The sequence below is a fragment of the Neophocaena asiaeorientalis genome, unplaced genomic scaffold (assembly GCF_003031525.2).
Source record: "Neophocaena asiaeorientalis asiaeorientalis breed wild unplaced genomic scaffold, Neophocaena_asiaeorientalis_V1.1 scaffold59, whole genome shotgun sequence".
Classification (NCBI taxonomy): Eukaryota; Metazoa; Chordata; class Mammalia; order Artiodactyla; family Phocoenidae; genus Neophocaena; species Neophocaena asiaeorientalis.
In genome coordinates, this window is record NW_020174268.1 from 12,452,518 (window position 1) to 12,473,647 (window position 21,130).

The window sequence follows — 21,130 nt, forward strand, 5'->3', positions numbered from 1 at the left end:
ACTTTTGGAATCACTCTTTTTGTTCATCATTACTGCAGTGTTGAAATGTTTGAAGATGAGGGTGGTTGTCTGGGAGTGTTTGGAGATGAAACGCTGCTGAAATCTGAGTTCTTGGCCATCTTCTCTGTCCTGTACTCCTCTTGCTCGCATATCCATGGCAGGCTTAGGAGGCAAGAAGAATCACAGAGGAAGAATCTGAGCGTATGAGTAACATGGCACACAGCTTTTACACAGCATTCTTCTCAAGCTCTCCCATCTCCCCTAAACACTTAGTTCTGGTGCGGTCAGTGACCTGTGCACTTTTGTGCCTTTGTGTCTTCCCTCTTTTATTTATTTATTTATTTATTTTTTGCGGCACGCGGGCCCCTCACTGCTGCTGCCTCTCCCGCTGCGGAGCACTGGCTCCGGACGCGCAGGCCCAGCAGCCACGGCTCACGGGCCCAGCCGCTCCGCGGCACGGGGGATCCTCCCGGACCGGGGCACGAACCTGTGTCCCCTGCATCGGCAGGCAGACTCTCAACCACTGCGCCACCAGGGAAGCCCTGTGTCTTCCCTCTTGTTGCTTCCTCTTTTTCTGGAGGAAACTCTCACTCCTATTCGTAGGCCCAGCTCAAAGATGAGAATGTAGAGCAGAGGTAGGTGCTCTGAGCACAATGGCTTTCTTCTCCCCTTGCTGCCAGGCCTTCCCTTTCTGCTATGAGAGCCCTTTCCAGGGTAGGTTGACAGTTACACTGGGGCTTTGGCCTCAGACTGCACCAAGTTCAAGTCCTGGCTCTGTCACTGTGTGGCTGTATGGCCCTTGGTAAGTCCCTTGTCTTGATAAGCCTTGATTTCATCTGTATAAACGGTCGCACTTGGACCTAGCATGTAGCCATGAATAAGATAGCACATGTAAAGGAATTAGCATCCTACCTGGCATTCAAGAAGTGCTCCGTGAATCGTAACTATTAATGACTTTGTCAGAGTTGTTAATGTGTTGGCCTTTCTTCTTTAAGGATAGAGATGGAGTTTTAATCTTTGAATAGCTACAGTGTCTGGCACATAGTAGATGCTCAAGAAATATTTGCCACGTGGATGAATTCATGAATAAGTTTGGAGCGGGGCTTGTGAGTGACCAGCAGGAATATTTCATATTCTTCTGGACAAGCTGCCTTCCCCTTTCACCTTTTTCTTTGCCTGCTGGAGTCCCGATGCCCCCCCAGTTCAGACCCCTTGAAAGAAACTACCAGAATAGGGTTGATGTTCTTGTTTGGAGTCTCATTTATTCATTCAGGAGTCATTAAACAAGTACTATTGGGCTCCTCCTACGTGTCCAGACACAATTCCCCATCTGGAAACAAAGTTCCACTTTTCCGCTACTGAAAATAGATTGTGTTTTTATGTATGTAGCTGAGTCTGTGCACTTTCCTGTTTTAGCATATTTTAGTTATGCCTCTTTCTTCTTCTGCGATATCAGGGGCTTTCCATTTATCTTTTCAGCCACGAAAAATTTCCTTGAATCATCCAAGGCTATTTACCCTATGCTAAAATCTCCAGATGAACAGGCAGAGCTCCTGAGGTGTTTGGCAGGAGGAGCTACCAGACAGTTTCCTGTGTATGGAACAGGGAAATAAGATATGGTTGAAGCAGCAGCTGCCTGTGTTAGTAAAATAGTTGACTGTTCCTTTACCATAGAACACCTTCATATGACAAGGTAGACTAAAGCCATGATCGTGGATGACGTACTCCTAAGGACACAAACTGTATCTGGGACCCTTTGTGGGGTTTCCAGAATACTTGATAAAATTTGTTTGTTAGATACTGACATCTATCTGATTAACATTTTCCTAAGTCGAAGGCACTAGAAACCTCACGACTATGTTAGTAAATGGAATCAAAAAACTTGACAGTGTTTCCCAGTTATGTGTGGTAAGGATGATTCCACGGAATTAAATTAGTTGTAGAGATTTTTGCTCATCACTGACTCATTGCAGATTTGTGCCAGAGAGAAAGGCCATTTACCTTGATTTTGACTCATACTCTGGAGGTTCAGAATTTAACGATGAAGGTAACAGTCATCCAAAGCGACTGGAAATAATGTAATAATGCCTATAGTTTTATTCTCTGTATTGTATTTTAATGAAAGGTCTTAAAGAATAAAAATGCAAAGAGCAGAAAAAGTCTACCACTGAATAATCATCGTAGGTATTTAAGGAGAGAGGCGAAAGAGATTCTCTAAGAAACAGTGATTGTATAACTAATTGTTTAATGTGTTGGGTCACATTCCTCTCAGTAAGACGAGAGCACATTAGAGCACGAAAATCCCTTATGATGTTCCAGCTGGTACCAACCAAGCTGAATTTCCTTGAATCATCCAGGGTTGCTTACCTCCTGCTAACCCACACTGTGGCATGTCAAGTTCTAGAGCATCTACACTGAGGAAGAATGATAATCCCAGGGGTAGAGGAATAACAAAAACATGGAAAGAAGGTCAGAAAATCCCCCTCCATCTGCTCTGGCTCCTACCCCAGTCATGAGAATTTGAAAAGGGGAAGAGGGCAGATGAGAATAAACAATGAGGGAAGGAATCTCCAAAGGTGAGCCCACCGAAAACCAGTTTCCAAATGAAGTTGTGTCCTAGCTGGTACAGAAGATGCTGTGGGCAGTAAGGGGACAAAACACAGTAATTTATTTTGCACACAGCTGCACTCAAAACTCACCACATTTAATATTTCTTAGAAGCATCACTGAGACAGGATTCACATACCGTACAATCTACCCACTTAGAGTGTACGATGCAGTGGCTTTTAGTGTGTTTGCAGAATTGTGTAAACAATTCTAACCATGACCATGATCACGGTTAGAACATTTTCTTCACCACAGAAATAAACCCCCTACCCCTGAAGAGTCCCACAGTTCATTTTTATTCAAACAGAAGGAGAAGAATCCTGTATTTATAAACCTAGCTTTATAATATAGTCCTTTTTGTGTGACAAAAGTAATGTTATAATTGGGGATAAAGCAACTATGATTGTTATAGCTCTTACAAGGAAATGGTAACTCAAAAGGTTGGAAGATTTTTCCAGCTTGGTTTTTTATAAACATTTTGATTTTTTACAAATATTATAAACTTCAACATTTTGTGCTATTTCCTTGAGACAGAACTCCACTGTATAGTCTATCTATGTTTACGTACATTTGTGGTCATTTCCAGAATGTATAATGCCACCCACCTAATGAAAACGTTCCTTGAAAACACTTCGTGACCTTTTGTTTAAATATCGTATTGGATGGGTTCTTTACAATAATTAATTCCCAGAACCTATAAAAGAAAAGATTATCCAGTTATAACAAAACAATTAATTCTGTATGGCAAAACACTATGAAATTTTAAAGTCAGGAGACAAATTAAAAAACACTACTTTTGTAAAACATACCCCATAAGGGACTAAATTTTGCAACACACAAAGAGTATTTATCAAGCAGTAAAGAAAAGGACAAGCAACAGAAAAACGATGAAGGATGTGGACAGGCAGTTCACAAGAGAGAAAATCCAAATGACTTACAAATATATGGGAAGTAAGCTTTCAATTCACTAAGTAGTAACGAACTGTAAATGAACCCAACAGTGAAATCCCATTTTTACCTAACAGGTAAAGAAAGTGTTGTGAAAATATGAAGAAACACACTCTCATAAGAAAGAGAGTTGATAAGAGAGTGGAGAGTGCCAAATGGCACCAATCTGTAAAAAATTTAAAGGCACATCTGTCTTTGATCATGGATCTAGCACTGTGTCTCTAGAAAACTTTGTGTACAGGTGTACAAAAGTATCTGTAAAGTTTATTGCAGTTTATTTGTAACCACAAAAATCTAGAGGAAAAGGTAAATGCTATCAACAGAGGTCTGGCTAAACAAAGTATGATATATACATTTATTGGGATATTGTGCTGTCACTCATAAGAATTAGGCCAACCTAAATGGGCCAATATGGTAACTTGTCCAATATGTATTGTTAAGTGGGGGAAAAACATCAGAGTATCAATATTATGTATATGTTCTATTGTAATACAAAAGAACACATACATACATATATGTACACAAATGCATATATATGTGCACACTTGTATATGCACTGATTTTTATGACAGACTCCCAAGAAACTGTTATCACTGATTACCTCTGGGTGCTGAACTGAGAGAGGAAGAGGGAGAGAGACAGTTTTATTTCATGCCCTTCTTCACTGTTTGGATTCACTTATCAAAATTCACATTTTGTAAAGCTTCAGAACATCTTCATGCTTAAAGAGCAACACTGTATAGTACAGAAAATTGGAAATGCAGAAAAATATAAAGAAAAAATTAAAGACCTAAATAGACATTTCTCCAAAGAAGACATACGGATGGCCAAGAAGCACATGAAAAGCTGCTCAACATCATTAATCATTAGAGAAATGCAGATCAAAACTACAATGAGGTATCACCTCACACCAGCTAGAATGGGCATCATCAGAAAATCTACAAACAACAAATGCTGGAGAGGGTGTGGAGAAAAGGGAACCCTCTTGCACTTTTGGTGGGAATGTAAACTCATATAGCCACTATGGAGAACAGTATGGAGGTTCCTTAACAAACTAAACATAGAATTACCGTATGACCCAGCAATCCCACTACTGGGCATATACCCAGAGAAAACCATAATTCAAAAAGACACATGCACCCCATGTTCATTGCAGCACTGCTTACAATAGCCAGGTCATAGAAGCAACCTAAATGCCCACTGACAGTCGAATGGATAAAGAAGATGTGGTACATATATACAATGGAATATTACTCAGCCATAAAAAGGAACAAAATTGGGTCATTTGTAGAGATGTGGATGGATCTAGAGACTGTCATACAGAGTGAAGTAACTCAGAAAGAGAAAAAAAATATCATATATTAACACATATATATGGAACCTAGAAAAATGGTACAGATGAACTGGTACAGGGCAGAAATTGAGACACAGATGTAGAGAACAAATGTATGGACACCAAGGGGGGAAAGTGGTGGTGGTGGGATGAATTGGGAGATTGGGATTGACATATATACACGACCTGCTGTATAAAAAAATAAATTAAAAAAAAAAGTGGTTGCCAAGGAAAGACACAGAAAATTCTAGCATGCAGAGCATGGCATAGCTTCTGACTCCTAGTATGGGATGATTTATTGCTTTCTTTTAACTTTTTTGCACTGTTGGGATTTTTATAATGGTTAAAGGTCATCTTTATACAAATAATAAATCCATTACAAAACATTTTTGGTAGATTATTTTCAAAGAAAAATTATGAAATTATACATTAAATGTTGAAACTTTTATGTGTAATCATGTTTTCTCCATTAAGTGGGGCCCGGTAGACCTCTCTAGAATCCTGTGGTTGTTGAGAGACCATTGTGTTAGATATTGTCTCTTTTAGCCTAAATGATGTTTTAAGTTTCTTTAAAAATAAAAATTGGGGGCTTCCCTGGTGGTGCAGTGGTTGAGAGTCTGCCTGCCAATTCAGGGGACACGGGTTCGAGCCCTGGTCTGGGAGGATCCCACATGCCGCGGAGCAGCTAGGCCCGTGAGCCACAACTACTGATCCTGCGCGTCTGGAGCTTATGCTCCACAACAAGAGAGGCCGCAACAGTGAGAGGCCCGTGCACCGCGATGAAGAGTGGCCCCCGCTCGCCGCAACTAGAGAAAGCCCTCACATAGAAATGAAGACCCAACACAGCCAAAAATAATAAAATTTAAAAACATTTAAAAAAAAATAAAAATAGGGACTTCCTTGATGGCATAGTGGTTAAGGATCCACCTGCCAGTGCAGGGGACACGGGTTCAAGCCCTGGTCCAGGAAGATCCCACACGCCGTGGAGCGACTAAGCCCATGCGTTACAATTACTGAAGCCCGTGCGCTTAGAGCCTGTGCTCCGCAACAAGAGAAGATACCACAACGAGAAGCCCACACACTGCAACGAAGAGGAGCCCCTGCTCACCACAGCTAGAGAAAGCCCGCGCACAGCAATGAAGACCCAACGCAGCCAGTAAATGAACAAATAAATAAATATAAAAATTATTTGGTACATGATGTGCCAGGAAGGATGGGGAGAACAAGATTACTCATCTGTTTTCTAACTCAAACAGACTTCTAAAAATTATTTAAATACATTTCTGCTAATATTTTTGGGAAGGAAAACAAAATCCTCTCCATGTGAAATCAGATGTCTTTAAATATGGCTTGACACTTTCCTCTTTATTTTGGAAATGAAGAGCCAAATTCGCCATAAAAAATACAAGTTTACCTTAGCTCAACATTGCAATTTATTGGGTAAATATTTGAAAATGCTAAGTCTAGACATATCTGCTGAAGTGATTCAGTGACCTCCTCGGCCAGAGATAACTATCCTAGTAGATTGCAATAATGCCTTATTCGTTTGATGGCTGAGGGCCAAATGCAGATAGAATTATCATCTGATTTCAGGCAGCTTTCCAGCAAGTCAACTCTAATGCCTCCTTTCTAACCAGGCCCTTTTACTTGAAAGACCACAATCCCTCCAAAATGCTATATACTGTCATATTAGATGGCTACCTTCATATGACTACAATATTTATCAGCCTTGAAATACTATAGCCCAGGGACTTACGTAAGTACTGCACAGGGAATTCATTTCAAGCCACATCTGACCCCTTGTTTTAAAGGTGATCTTCAAATAGGTTTAAGGGGAATAAATCAAGTGTTCAACCCATATTCTGCCTCCCCCTAGTAAAAGAGAAAAGAGGCTTTAAATGTTTCTAACCTTTTTCTTCTTTTCTTCACTTTGGGATAGAAGATTAATCACATCTACCCAGAGATGTAATTTAATGTCTGTCATTTGGAATAGAAGGGAAAATAGATAAATGGCTCATGAAGAAGGTACTTGAAAATTAAACTATACAACCAAAGATTTTACTAGGCAGTTAATGTGAAGGATACTTCTCATTAAAAGGAAAGTCAAGTAACAAGGAAACATGAGAAACAGAATAATAAATATGACAGTTTTTGGCAAAAGTGAGGAAAGGAAATCTTAAGTTTTCAGAACAGGATACAGAGAATTACCCACAGAATTAACTCACTCTTAAAATATCTCCCTCACGTTGCATGAATGTGAAAGAATTTAGAAAGAAGAAATTGTTCAGACGTGTCTAGTCCAGGAAAACTCTGTCATTCATAACTTTACGTTCCCTATATATGTGTGGACATACTTCCCTTTGAAAATCCATTCCTATCCTATTCATATTGCTATAACTCTGCCCTTAACAAATAACCTAGCTTCCAGACATAAGGGATTAAGTTGTGCTCATTGAGATCAGGTCCTAGATAATGGTCTTCCTCAGGTTTTCACAGAGTTAGGAACAGGGAATTTTTGTTTAAAACTGATATTAATATCTGCTCTTCCCAGATTCCATTTCCTTATCATTCTTTCCCATAGACTTTCTCCCTCATGGAAAAATGACTCATGTGAAACAAGGTGAAAGGGAAGGGTTGAGAAGCGAATACAGCATCTTTTGTGGTCTGTGAGCAACCCAGATCACGCAGCCAGAAATCCAATGGGTCACAAAAATGATGGCAAATACCTGATTTGCCATCTGACTGTGCACTCTTTCTTTAAACTGTTTCATCCTGAACTGAAAGACCCATCTGAACTGCTTGAAAAGGCAGTGCCAGCAACAGCTAGGAAATTCACCAGGAATGCCCATTGCACATTGCTTGTGCCATTTTCAGGTGTTCCCCTCACTTCCTTGCCCACCCAAACAGATCACTTGTGGAGCTTGGACAACCTGTAATTTCCCCCAAGCTTTTAACATGCAGCCTTATTAGCTATATTTGACAAGTGTGTCACCTAAGTGATTGCCAGCTGTGGAAGAGCAGGATATATCTACTGAGGCGAGCTCTTCAGTTTGTCAAAAATAGAAGCAACTCAGAACATTTCTTCTTTCGATTTGTATTGCCATCCGGCTGAAAACACAGTTGCCTTCTCAGCAAACATTGCAGGACTGAAGAGGGAGTGGCCCTGGAGAAGCTTAGACTATATTAATGATCCTAGAAAGTGTAGCACCTAGAAATGTATCTCTTATTTCTATTAAACCTGTGCAGTTTTGTCTCTGGGCTTAAAAATTTTTTTTCTAAACATCTTTATTGGAGTATAATTGCTTTGCAATGGTGTGTTAGTTTCTGCTTTATAACAAAGTGAATCAGTTATACATATACATATGTTCCCATATCTCTTCCCTCTACTCAAGTCCATTCTCTAGTAGGTCTGTGTCTTTATTCCCTTCTTGCCTCTAGGTTCTTCATGACCTTTTTTTTTTCCCCTTAGATCCCATATATATGTGTTAGCATATGGTATTTGTTTTTCTCTTTCTGACTTACTTCACTCCGTATGACAGACTCTGGGTCCATCCACCTCACTACAAATAACTCAATTTCATTTCTTTTTATGGTTGAGTAATATTCCATTGTATATATGTGCCACATCCATTCATCTCGTGATGGACACTTAGGTTGCTTCCACGTCCTGGCTATTGTAAATAGAGCTGCAATGAATATTTTGGTACATGACTCTTTTTGAATTATGGTTTTCTCAGGGTATATGCCCAGTAGTGGGATTGCTGGATCATATGGTAGTTCTATTTTTAGTTTTTTAAAGGAACCTCCATACTGTTCTCCATAGTGGCTGTATCAATTAAATTTTTTTTTATCCTATTTAATCTCTAAATGAAATAACTTGACTTTCTGTTTTCCCTGAAGCAGTATAACGGTCAGGAAAGCTATTGACAGACTGTAAAAGCTGTCCTGTTGTGGGCATTGTCTGTTTTCTGTACTGATTGTGAAAAGAAGGAAAGGATGTGTTTCATCCCTGTGTCCTGGGTTCTCTCACGCTGCTATCTTCAAAGAGTACCCTAGAAATCCACAGGCAGAACTGATTCCCAGAAAACTAATTTATATGCAGCACTTAATTTAATTTCTCCAGTGGATCTCCCTGGTGGCACTCTTAGAACATCCTTAGAAGCATTGCTTGTGTGGTACCAACGGGGGACTTTTACAGATATTTTGTTTTTTCAGGGTAGGTACTTCCGTAATATCCCAAGAAGTCATTCATCCTAAAACCTGCAGATATTTAGAACGATGTCTAACGGCTTGTAGGAAAACGAATGGCTGCCGTACTTCTAAGTATCTCCTTGGAAGGAAATGAAAGCTCTCTTAAGAACCTAGTCAACTTTATTATCTAGCAGCTTTCCTTTATGTCCTGATTTTTTCTGCTCTGCCACATGCACGCGTTTGTGTTACCTGTTTCTTCCCTGAAGCAGCTGAGTCTTGGCAACCCCTGTGATTGTCCCTATTCCTTGAAGGCAAAACCTCTAAATAAAATTCTTTCCCAGTGAGACTTTGCTTAGAAGTAGATTTGCATCATTATTCTTGAGTATCACTCAATCCCTTTATAACCATGTAACTTCAGCTTCTCATTTATCATGACAGTCATTCTGTCTGATGACTTTCTTCTGCACTAGAGTCTGAGTGTTTATTCCTGGTCTTATAGTTAAGGGTATTTTCCCCTTAGTTTCCCTATTGGGTTTTGTTTTTTTTTTTTTTTTAATTCTCCTTGAGATGACAGGGCAGACTCAGAGGCTCAAACAAATTGGAGAATTATCTTCCCAAGCCTTGCCTTTACCTCAGGACATGAAAGCAGTGACCCCCAAATCTCATTTACCTCATGTTGATGCAGCTTTGTGTGTCTTTTCTCAGGGTGAGACTCAGCTGATTATTCCTCAAATGCAGGAACCTCTTGCTGGCGAAAAATCTCTGTTCCTAATCAGGCCTGAGGTCCACTCCACAGAACATTTAGATGAGGGTATATGACTTTCTGGAAACTTCTTTTGTACACAAGCCCCTCTCCCCACCAAGAACCTGGTTCTTCTGCTTTAACCGACAGATGATGAGCTGGCCGGGATGGGATATTTTCCAATACAGCAGTCCTCCTAAACCTCTTTAATTATCAGAACCACCCAAGGTACTTGTTAAAAATATAGATTCCCAGACCCTCATCCCAGACCTACTGCATCAAAGCATCTGGGGAAGGGGTTTGGGAAGTTGAATGTTCAACAATAACCCCCAAGTGATTCTTATCATAGGGAAAGCTAGAGACACTACTGTAAACTGTTGCCCTCTCAAGAAGATGTTAGACTATGTCTGTTATTTTTTTATTTTTTTTGCGGTACGCGGGCCTCTCCCTGCTGTGGCCTCTCCTGTTGCGGAGCACAGGCTCCGGACGCGCAGGCTCAGCGGCCATGGCTCACGGGCCCAGCCGCTCCGCGGCACGTGGGATCTTCCCGGACCGGGGCACGAACCCGCGTCTCCTGCATCGGCAGGCGGACTCTCAACCACTGCGCCAACAGGGAAGCCGTATGTCTGTTATTTAATGCCTTCCTACAGTTACTAATTCCTACTTATTACCATCTATGGCCCTGTTTCTTAAATTATTCCTTGAGTGTCAGAATCAGCTGAGGTGCTTGTCCAAGACGCAGATGCCTGGCCTTTGAGGTCAGAATCTCTGGGGACTGGAACGAGGGACCTGTTGTTTTTCACATGCTCCCCTAGATCAGAGCCACTGATCTAAGGGCGTCCATCCATAGTTCTAGAGCAGTTCTGTTCAAGCTTTACTGTGAATACAAATTACTAGGAACGTTGCAAAGTGCACATTCTGATTCAGTAGGTCTGGGGTGGGACCGGAGAGCCTGCAAGCTCTCAGGCGATGTTGAGGCTGCTCGCCCGTGGACCACATTAGCACAAGATGCTAGAGAACTTCTCTAAGCAAAATGCCCCGAACTGTTGGACAGCATAGAGCCTGTGACTCTGTTTTGATGGGAGAAGAGTGGACCCCATCTAAGCTATGACTAGTCCTAATTTCATTAAGGGGGCACAGGATAATTTAGAACAGAGCCTTACCCATTGTGAATGACACACCTGGCATTCTCAGCATTCATCACGTGGGCTGCCCTGTAACTCCACACCTTTACCTTTCCCAGTGAGACCCTTCCAGGCCTCCCGACTCCTGAACCACTTGGGCCTGGGCTGGACCCACTGGACCAAGAATGTACACTTATCTTTGTTTCTGCAGGAGCGGGAGAAAGTCAGGCATAAAAGTAGCCTTACTCAAGGAGAAAGCTATCAAATTTTTTTCAGTTCATGCTTCTATGATTTTTTTTTTTTTTTTGGTTTCTTTTGTTTCTTTTTCCTTTCTCTAGGAGAAATTTGTACCCATTTTATTCCTTTTGGTTCTTGGGTAATTTATCTATTTCTTATCTATCTTTCAGAACGTTTCCATCTTGTAGCTGATGAAAACCAGGTGGTCATGAGTTGTTAATAAATGTGAACTCTTGTTCTCTTCCAAAGTCTGCTTTAGGCTAAGTCTCAGGATGACAGTTGGTTGTTTTTGAAAATTTGAGTTGGGACCAAATCTCAATAGGATGGATGTTTGTTGTTTTTTCAAGACTGATTTATCTTGCTAATCTGTCTCCTCAGGCTGTTAGCTTTGTTCCAAATGCCACGTTGCACAATTACTGCAAATGCTGAGCCTCTGGATTTTCTTCAGTTATTTTCTTATCTATATACCAGAGAATGGCAAAAAGTTTCTGGTCTGTGGACTCACACCGTCAGGGTCACCTGGGGATTTTTCTTAACGCTTCAGGTTCTACCTCCAGTGATTTTAATTCTGTCGGTCAAAAGAAGAACAAAGAGAGATTCTGCATTTTTAAAGAGTGGGAAAGTCTGTCCTTTACCCTGAAGGAAGACCATGGGCCTTGGTAAACTCTTGGTCTCTCCTGCCTTTGGCACCTGAAACCACTACATTGTGTAGACCAGTCAGTAGGTCTCAGAAGTATACCTGACGAAGGTCGTGTTAGCTGGGACTGTCCTGCCCAGCCCTCCCCACCACCCCCCAGCCCACCCTCAAGCTTTGTGGACTGGACCTCCACATCATATCTCAAGTCATTCTCGTCCATCCATTTCTATTACCTGCATCCTGGTCTAAGCCACCACCCTTTCTCTCCTAGATTCGCCCCAGAGTGATGTTTTAGACTCACAGATCAGAACACAACAATGCCTTTGCTTAAAGCCCTTCTATAACTTCCCATCTTGCTTAGAGTAAAATCCAAACCCCTCATTTGGTCTCCCCAACCCTGACTTGATCTGGCCCGCGCCTCCCTCTTTCCTGTAATCTACCCGTGGCTGGTTCCTTCCCATGTTCGGAGCTCACCTTTGATGTCCTCTACACCCAGAGACCTCCTCTGACCTCCACCATCGAGAAACCACTCACCCAGGCGCTGTCACAGCCTCCTTTCACCCCTTGGCAAAGCACTTAGAAAATCAGCTCCTGTTCTTGTTTTTGTTTTTAAGGCCCATTTCAACTTCTACTGTATAAACTCCATCAGAGTAGGTACCCTGTCTTCTGATTTACTGCTGCATCGGCACTTAAACAGCAGGGACTTGGTAAATATTTGCAAAATGGATGAATTTAAGCTGAGCCGGGAAGTATGAGCTGAAGTGAGCCAGCACAAGGGCGGAATTGTTCCTTGTGCAGGGAAATTAATGTCCTAAAGCCCAGAGGCAGGAAGATACTTAGTGTTTGTCAGAAACTAAAATAATGTGTTCAGAGGAAGGAAGAGAGAGGAGCTGAGGTGGGCAGGGGCCTTAAAGGCTGCACTAAGCCTGTTCACAAAGAGCAGCAAGGAGTCATAGAAGGGTTTTAAGCGGGGGAGTAACAACAGAATCCTGACAAAAGTCTTCAAGAAAGGCTTGTCCTAAAGTTGCGTCACACACACTCTGACAGGTTGAAAGGCCACAAGATGTCAACTTGTAAATGTTACCTTACTTGGAAAAAACTTCTTTGCAGGTATAATTAATTGAAGGATCTTGAGATGAGATTACCTTATATCATCCAGTTGAGCCTGAAATGCCATCGCAAATATCCACCTAAGAACGAGGCAAAAGAAGATAACACAGACACGCCTAGGGGAAGTCCATGTGAAGATGGAGGCAGAGATCTCCATGATGGGGCCACAAGCCAAGGAATGCCTGGAACCACCAGAAGGTGGAAGAGGCAAGAAAGAGATTCTCTAGAGCCTTCGAAGGGACTGTGGCCCTGCAACACCTTGATTTCAGATTTCTGGCCTCCAGAACTATGTGCGAATATATTTTGGCCATTGTGAGTCAACACATTTTTGGTAATTTGTTGTGGCAGCCACAGGAAATCAATACATGCACTTTAGAAAAAAGACTTTCAGATGATGTGCACTGTCGTGCCTCAGTGAGCATAGGTCAAGTGTGAGGTGGGAGATGTTCATGTGCTGTTTCCTCCTGTGGATGTTGTCGTGACTCTAATGGAGAAAGGTAAGCCTGTTTCATACAACCTGCTGCTCAAGTCAAGTTAGTTACTTCGTTTTACGGCCATCTTAAGAGGGAGAGCCGTGCATGCTGTGGAAATAAAGAGCAACCAGTGAGAACCAGGGAAGGCTAGTTACTGTGAGCTTGTTAAACCAAAGGAGTCAGCCACCATCATTTGCATTTTGGCAGAGACCCAAAGGCAGGCAGAGGCGTGGGAATGCTTTATAGTGGAAAAGGGGAAGGCTTCAGGTGTGCCCTGATTGCTGGCCTGGGGAAGCCGGAAGAGGGATAACTCCATTGTTTTGAGGCAGTGCTATCTGGCTTAAGGAATAGGGTTGCAAATTTCCAGTCTCAATAGGTAAGAACTGAAATCTCCTGCCTGGGTATTTGCACTCAACTAAAATGGCTTGGGTAGCACTATTTTGGGATTGGTTCCAAACATGTCATTGCAGAGGTTAAGTGGTACTTGGAAGGGAGAGGACTAGACTGAGGGTACAGTGGATTAGGGGCAATGCTCCTGGCCCTTCTGCAACCCTCAGATTTGCTCAGCACAACATGCAAGTCCTCTTTCTCTACACTGTGCTCCCGTGACCTCCTCCATTTTCCAAACTCTCAACTAGGAAACCACCAGCGTTTCAAGACCCCATGTCACCATGTTCTCAGAGATGGCAAAAACAATGGATGCTGATCCGATTTTAACAGACAATTGGAAGGCTTTCAACACTGCCAATCACATCATCTACACTGCAGTGGATGCACAGGTGCCCGAAACTATCAATTCATGTTGGCCAAATCTACAGAAATAATGTGCAGAATGCATTGTTTGGGGCCCCAGGCAGGTGGTTGGTGATGGCTTCATTAACACCCTCAAGGAAGAATTTAAGAATTTATTGAAGACCATTGGAAAGATCGCTAATGGAGAGATCCAAAAGTGGTTCTTAACCAAGGGCTATTCCCCCCAGGGGACATTTGGCAACATGTGGAGACATTTTTTGGTCTTTACAACTAGGGAGGTGCTGCTGGCATCCAGTGGGTAGAGACCAGGGATTCAACTAGCGACTGGCACTGAACAGTGCAGTTGTTGTGGGAAAAAGGAAAGAATGATATAGATCAGTGTCAAGAAATGAGGATCTGGTGGAGCAGGCACAAAGCAGCTTTTCCTGTCTAATGTTTGGAAGCCTCCCTCTTTTCCCCAAGGACTCAAACTTGGAGACTGTTTTAGCCCTTAGAGGAAGACACTTAGGGGTGACAGACATAAAATAGCAGGAACCTGGGTTACCAGGCAATCTCCTAGAGCAGAGCAGCTCCCATGTAACACTCAGCTCTTACTTAGGGAAAATTAACTTTTATTTGACTATCAGGAGAAAAGAAAGTATTTGGGGAAGAGAATCACTCGTGCTATTAAAACAGTAGATCTGAGTGGTGACTCTTGAGATGTCAGGACGGAACATCCCAGCACCAGAAAAGCTTCTGCAGAGGTTATGGAAAGGGTCAACGCTCAGCCAGCAAGTGCCTCCAGAGCTGGTTCGTGTTAGTTTCACAGCCAGCAGCCCTGCCACGTGGGAACACGTGTGTGCCATCTGGAGTCCTGAGCTGGGGGTTCTGAAAGTGGTGGGCCAGTCTAGGTGCTGGGTTTAGACACGCGTGGCTATATTTTTAGAAGGTACTTTAAAAATCTCAGTTTCTGGGACTTTGTTCTCCAGCTAAGCCACTCCAGCTGATGTCTGCTTCCAGCTCAATCTGCTACAGGCTTTATTTTTTAAAAACTATGGTTTCGAGTGTTTCGATCTCCACTGCTTTTATTCTGGACCTGCTGCATTTGGAGCTTAGGAAAGTAACACTGGTTCCAAACCCCATTGCCAGTAGGGAAGGGAGTTTCACTGTAGTGTCAGGATTGGCTCCGAATCTAGGTGGTGCAGAAACAAGAGGATGGACCTCAGCCCTTATCAGAGCATTGCACCTGGGAGATGCCGATCAACCCTTCCAGCATTTGAATTTTCCTGTAATACTGCCCTGAAGTTCAAGAATCATCACGTTTCTATAGGAAGTAAACTTTGGCCTAGGTCATACCAGGATTGGTCTTTCAGCTCACCCATGCTGACAAACTGGAGGCTAAGCAGGATGGTCAGAGCTTCAAAAACCTTGAGGCAGAAGGTGGTGAATCCCCCAGGCACTGGAGGTGATCAGGAAGAAGCTGGCCAGCCCCTTACCGAGACGGTAGGAGAGGATATTCATGAATTGAGCAGAGAGTTGATTGGGTAACCATCGACAACCTTCATATTCTTGGAGGGTTCCTTCCAACCCAGAGCATATGAACATGTGAGAGCTACTCGTTGGACAGTTAGAGAGCCAGAATTGCAGATGCTCTCTTTTGGTGACCAAGCTTGCACCATATTTATAAGAAGTCTCTAGAACTAAATGCGCTCCCTAACTGTCTTTTGCACATAGCCACAGAGAGGAATATTGTTCCATTTGGAGGCTTCTTACCTTTGCCAAGTTAAGAGGAAGCTTGTCTTTGTAATCAGGATGGAGAAGAAAGCACAAAGCATCTACTGCTGATGACGGATGCTTCTAGATGAACTTGCCCATCTCCTGAATAGCTCAGAACAACTGAATTTAGAGTTGTGATCACTGAGAGGTCTCTGCCTGACAGTGATTTTATTCTGCTGGTTTTAAAAAGAGATTACAGCCAATGCAGGGGACACGGGTTCGATCCCTGGTCCAGGAAGATCCCACATGCCGCAGAGCAACTAAGCCCGTGCACCACAACTACTGAGCCTGCGCTCTAGAGCCCATGTGCCACAACTACTGAGCCCACATGCCACAACTACTGAAGCCTGCCCACCTAGAGCCCATGCTCCGCAACAAGAAGCCACCACAGTGAGAAGCCCACGCACCGCAGTGAAGAGTAGCCCCCGCTCGTCGCAAGTAGAGAAAGCCCGTGTGCAGCAATGAAGACCCAATGCAGCCAAAAATAAATGAATAAAATAAATTTCTGTATAAAAAAAGATACTACAGGAGTAAAAAATTCCTTGTTTAAAGGATATCCTCTAGCCAGCGTGCAAAATGTCACTAAAGCTGCCTAGGCATTTAGGGGACATCACCTTTGTCTTTCAAGATTCTCCAAAAGATACTAGTGGGCTCCTTTGAATGCATGAGCATCTCTGCTGTGTGAGCTCAGGTGAACTGCTGGTGCCGCCAGTAGAGTTCTATAATCATTTCTATTCTTTAGCACCTTTCGTTATACATCAGCCCACCTACCACCTGTTTCTGAGTCGGGAGAATCTGCATACGTGGAGGTTCTCATGCCACTGGGAACGTGGCCAAAGAGTGTATTCCTTCTCCAGTTTCCTGCCTCTACATCCGCATCTGGGTTGTCTCTAAATCTGGCCATCACAGAAGGCCTGTTTCTTGAGTTGGGGTCCAGAGTGAAGGTGGGAAATGTCATAACTTCTGTCTTACCAAATTCTGAGAACGTCTGTAAAGCTAACATTAGTACAGACCATATGGAGAATGGTACTTTCCCCCTCATAGAACTATGATTACAGGGACTTTCTGAAGCAGAGATTTAATCAGAGCTTGCTTGCTTACTTGCTTGCTATGGGGGGGGAGGGTTCAGTCATCAGAGACCCAGTTAATGTGCTTCATCTGATTTTCTGTACTTGGGTAGGCTGCGATCTTCAGTAGCCAGAGAAATTACTCTCCTGAAGCTTCCTTCAATCTCATCCTCCTTAAGAAGTGTCCGTGTTGTCCAGTATCCCCACAGCCAAAGGAAGTGCAGCCCGCTTAATGCGAGAGTGCCCAAAATACCAGAATGAAGGGATTGCCCTCAAAGGCGAATGACCCCAGAAGAGGGGGGAGGGTGCAGGGTGCTGTCTGCTTCCTTGCCAGACTCTCTGAAATGTCCTTCATGAGAACAAATAAGGTTTTCTACTTTACTGGCCGTGTACGTCATGTTACGCACAATGTTTCTAAATTGTGGTTTTAAGCTGACAAAGATTTTGGCATTCTCTCCAAAGGAATGAAGCATTTGTCCTTCACGGCATCTTTTACCACCATAAAATACCATTGCCATTTAAAATACTTAAAATCTAAACTTTAATGGGAAAGATGGTTGAAGTCTTTTTTTTTTTTTTTTTTTTATAATTTATGGCTTGGCAGTACAATTTTCTTCGATTGGTTTTATTTTGGCCTTGGGAAAAAAAGCAGTTACTATCATTGTTTTGTTTCTGTTTTCCTGTATTCAGCCCTAGCCTTTCAGAATTATCCTAATCCCCTGTATGACTCATGAAGCTTCGCTCTTCTACTGAAGGCAAGTGGTATGAGGTTTGTAATACTTGTAGTTATCTTTCAGACTCCATGGTCCCCCAAGTGATCGCTTCACTATGATCCCACTTCTGAAAGAGAGTTCATTGTTTCTTTTTGGGGGGGATGCAATAAGCACGTTGATTGAATTGCAGCTTTAGTATTTAAATTTTAATTTAATGTTGACACGAGAAGTGGTTGTTTGCCGTCCTTCCCATTGTCCGCCATCACCCACTTGTCTGTCTTCGACCATGGGCACTGATAACAATTTTCCAGCCTTGATTCACAATGAAGCAGCCTGCCTAGGCCACCACATAAGATCCTGGGGTGGTGAGGAAGCCACTAAACCGAGAGACTTCGATTCTGATGCAAGTCACTTAGCCTCTCGGAGACTCAGTTTCCTTATCTGTAAAATGGGAGGTTGGATTACTCTAATGAATACTAAGAGTTCACACAAGTAGTAACAAGGTCAATAACAATGTGGGCCCATACTTGCTGAGCAGCTATTCCGTCCTTTTCCATCTGCCAGGCCTAGGTGGTACCCAGGGGAGTAGGGGGTGGGGAAACAGAGGAGTAAATGAATACTTTTGATAGATTAATAGTATGGTGAGAACTAAGCTCCAGAGAAGCCGGAGAAGCTGTAGAAGCATGGCATGAGTCCACAAGGTTTTTTTCAATACTCTGAAAATCAAATAAAACGCCTACATTTGCTCTGGTAAGACTTAGCCACCTGACGAAAATACCGACTTTCTTTCTGGGAGCTGGAAAAATGTCAGCTTGGTGTGGAGAGATTGGTTCTATTCTGCTGATCCCGAGCCCCGGCTGGTAGGTGGGGCCCATAACTAGCAGCTCTGGCTCCTGTAGCAAACCCTAAAGTCAACTTTTTAACTCATGTTGCAGCTCACAGATGGGTGTTATTACGTGTGCGCCATCTGGTAGCTTTCTCTTTTACCCATTCATCCCTGCTAACAAGATACCGAGCTTTTAAAATTATTATCTTAAATTTATGTGACCTCTAAACACTCAGGACCTAGGACCAAAAGTCTTGGTCATCTTGCCCTCGTTATATAGTCCTGGTTTTCGTTTAAACTGAGAAATGTATTGTTACTTCATGCAATTTGTTTCATAAGCCAACATTTTTCAAACATGAGGTCCGCAAAATAAAAATTAGCAGAAAAGAGCCCTCGCTGGTTAAAAGATTCCACACTGGACTACCAGGTGGGCAGTGTTTCTAGTTCCCAAACCGTGTGTGTTCCCTGTCGTGCTTGCAGAGCTCAGCACCTGGCATGGAGCAGACACGTGGTAAAAGTGTAACTGGGGGGCTTCCCAGGTGGTGCAGTGGTTGAGAGTCCGCCTGCTGATGCAGGGGACACAGGTTGGTGCCCCGGTTCGGGAATATCCCACATGCCGCGGAGCGGCTAGGCCCGTGAGTCACGGCCACTGAGCCTGCGCATCCAGAGCCTGTGCTCCGCAGCAGGAGAGGCCACAACAGTGAGAGGCCCACGTACCGCAAAAAAAAAAAAAAAAAATGTAACTGGAAGCACGCCAGTGGGCAGGCAGCATTACAGCGTCTGATTTGGTTGCTAATGTACTTCTGAAAGGCCAGACCAACGTCCAGAGGCTGGGACAAACTCCAGGATGTGTTGTCCGTTGTGTGGACAGAGCCTTGAGCCAAGTGGATGTCCTCTTCACATGGTCCAAAGATCTGTTTTGGGAGTTAAAACCTCCGTAGACACCCTCTCAGGCACTGTTCACGTGGTGGTTCTGATCGTGTCTTCTGATATCATTATGTTATGCTTCTTGCTTACTTCCACCTTTTAATCTGTGCTGATACGTGCATACGTGTAGTTTGTTTTTGTTCTTTTTTTTTTTTTTAAAGAAATTGGTATCTCCTGCAGGTCCACCTGGGCAGGACCCAAGCAGCCAATGGCGGTGGTGGCTGGGGGTGTGTGGTCCCGGAACCAAATCCCCATGGATACAGAGGGACAACCGTATTTACTGTGTTGTCTAAGATGCCCACTGTGCCCTTTCTGGTTGTTTTTTTTTTTTTTTTTTTTTTGGTTCTGTCGTCATAGACACATACTGGGCCGGCAGGGAGCACGTGTGACCGAGGATGGCTGTGTATTTCTACTTCCAGGTTTATTGTACATTTCGAATGGTATGTGCGTGACCCTGTAATGATGTGTGGCCTTTCTTCTTTCCCCAGAATGTCGAGTGGTGAAGTCCACTTCTTACACCAAAATAGCTTCATCATCCCGCAGGAGCACCACCAAGAGCCCAGGACCTTCCCGGCGCAGCAAATCCCCGGCATCAACCAGCTCAGGTAAAGCTGCAAAGGAACCTGCAGGGACTGCCTTGTTTCTGACGCACAATGAACAGAGGGTGTGTGAAGCCCAGAGCGTGAGATTTCAAGAGAGTGTAGATTCCGGTTTATAATTTTAGAACATGTTGAAGTGGTGGAGCAGATTTGCCAGAGTCTAGCATGTTGGCTGTAAGAAAAAGCATCAGGTTCGGGAAAACTTAGTAAAGATTCAGAAAACCCAGACTTGCCCACAGATAGAAGTACTCTTCTGACTTGCATCATTTCTGCTGCAAAAATTATATTTTAGGATAAAGGCCCCCAGCGCCAGAAATCTCTGTTAAAGCATTTGTTCTTCTTGGGACTGGCTGGTGAGGAATTTACAGTTTATATTTGCTGAGCCTTTGTTTAACACATTTTTTACTCTGGCCCCAGCATGGCTCTGGGGCTAAAAGCCGTGAGGAGAGACTGGTGCTGGGGTAGCTGCAGTGACTCTGGGCCTGTGACCTGTCTGTCCTTGTGCTCTAGTGCTGGTGTTGGAGCAGGATGTGTACTTATAGGATGACCGCCTCAGACCTACCTTTTCCTTTTTTGGTCTTAAATCTGACATCAATTGGGACTTCCCTGGCTGTCCAGTGGTTAAGACTTTGCCTTCCAGTGTAAGGGGTGCGGGTTCAATCCCTGATCTGGGAGCTAAGATCCCACATGCCTCGCAGCCAAAAAACCAAAACATAAAACAGAAGCAATAGTGTAACAAATTCAATAAAGACTTTAAAAATGGTCCACGTCAAAAAAAAAAAAAAAAGCTTAAAAGAAAAATTGACATGAATCGGTTTGTTTGTTTGGGTCTTAGGTATAAGGTCTACTTCACGATGGAAGGGAATTATTTATTAAATGCTATAAACTGTTGAATGTGAATTATTAAATGATACATACATCAAAGTGATTGTCACCTGATTTTATGAAGGCAGGGAAGCTCTTAGAAATAGGGACCAAGACCTATAGGGTCTATATTGAAGCCTTCTTGTACTCAGCAGTGTGGTCCCAGAGGGATGTGAAAAGAGCTCTAGGCTGCGGGCTACAGGGCCTACCTCTGGCACCACTGC

General features: G+C 43.1%; 1 protein-coding gene across 3 annotated transcripts in view; it reads left to right on the forward strand.

Annotated features, from left to right (window-relative positions):
* Positions 1-21,130, forward strand: part of DCLK1 (doublecortin like kinase 1) — a 325,749-nt gene that overhangs the window by 211,691 nt on the left and 92,928 nt on the right. For all 3 annotated transcript variants that reach the window (XM_024755592.1, XM_024755594.1, XM_024755593.1), the window contains exon 5: positions 19,932-20,048. In XM_024755592.1, coding sequence (XP_024611360.1) covers positions 19,932-20,048 — 117 coding nt within the window. The remainder of the gene's footprint in view (positions 1-19,931; positions 20,049-21,130) is intronic.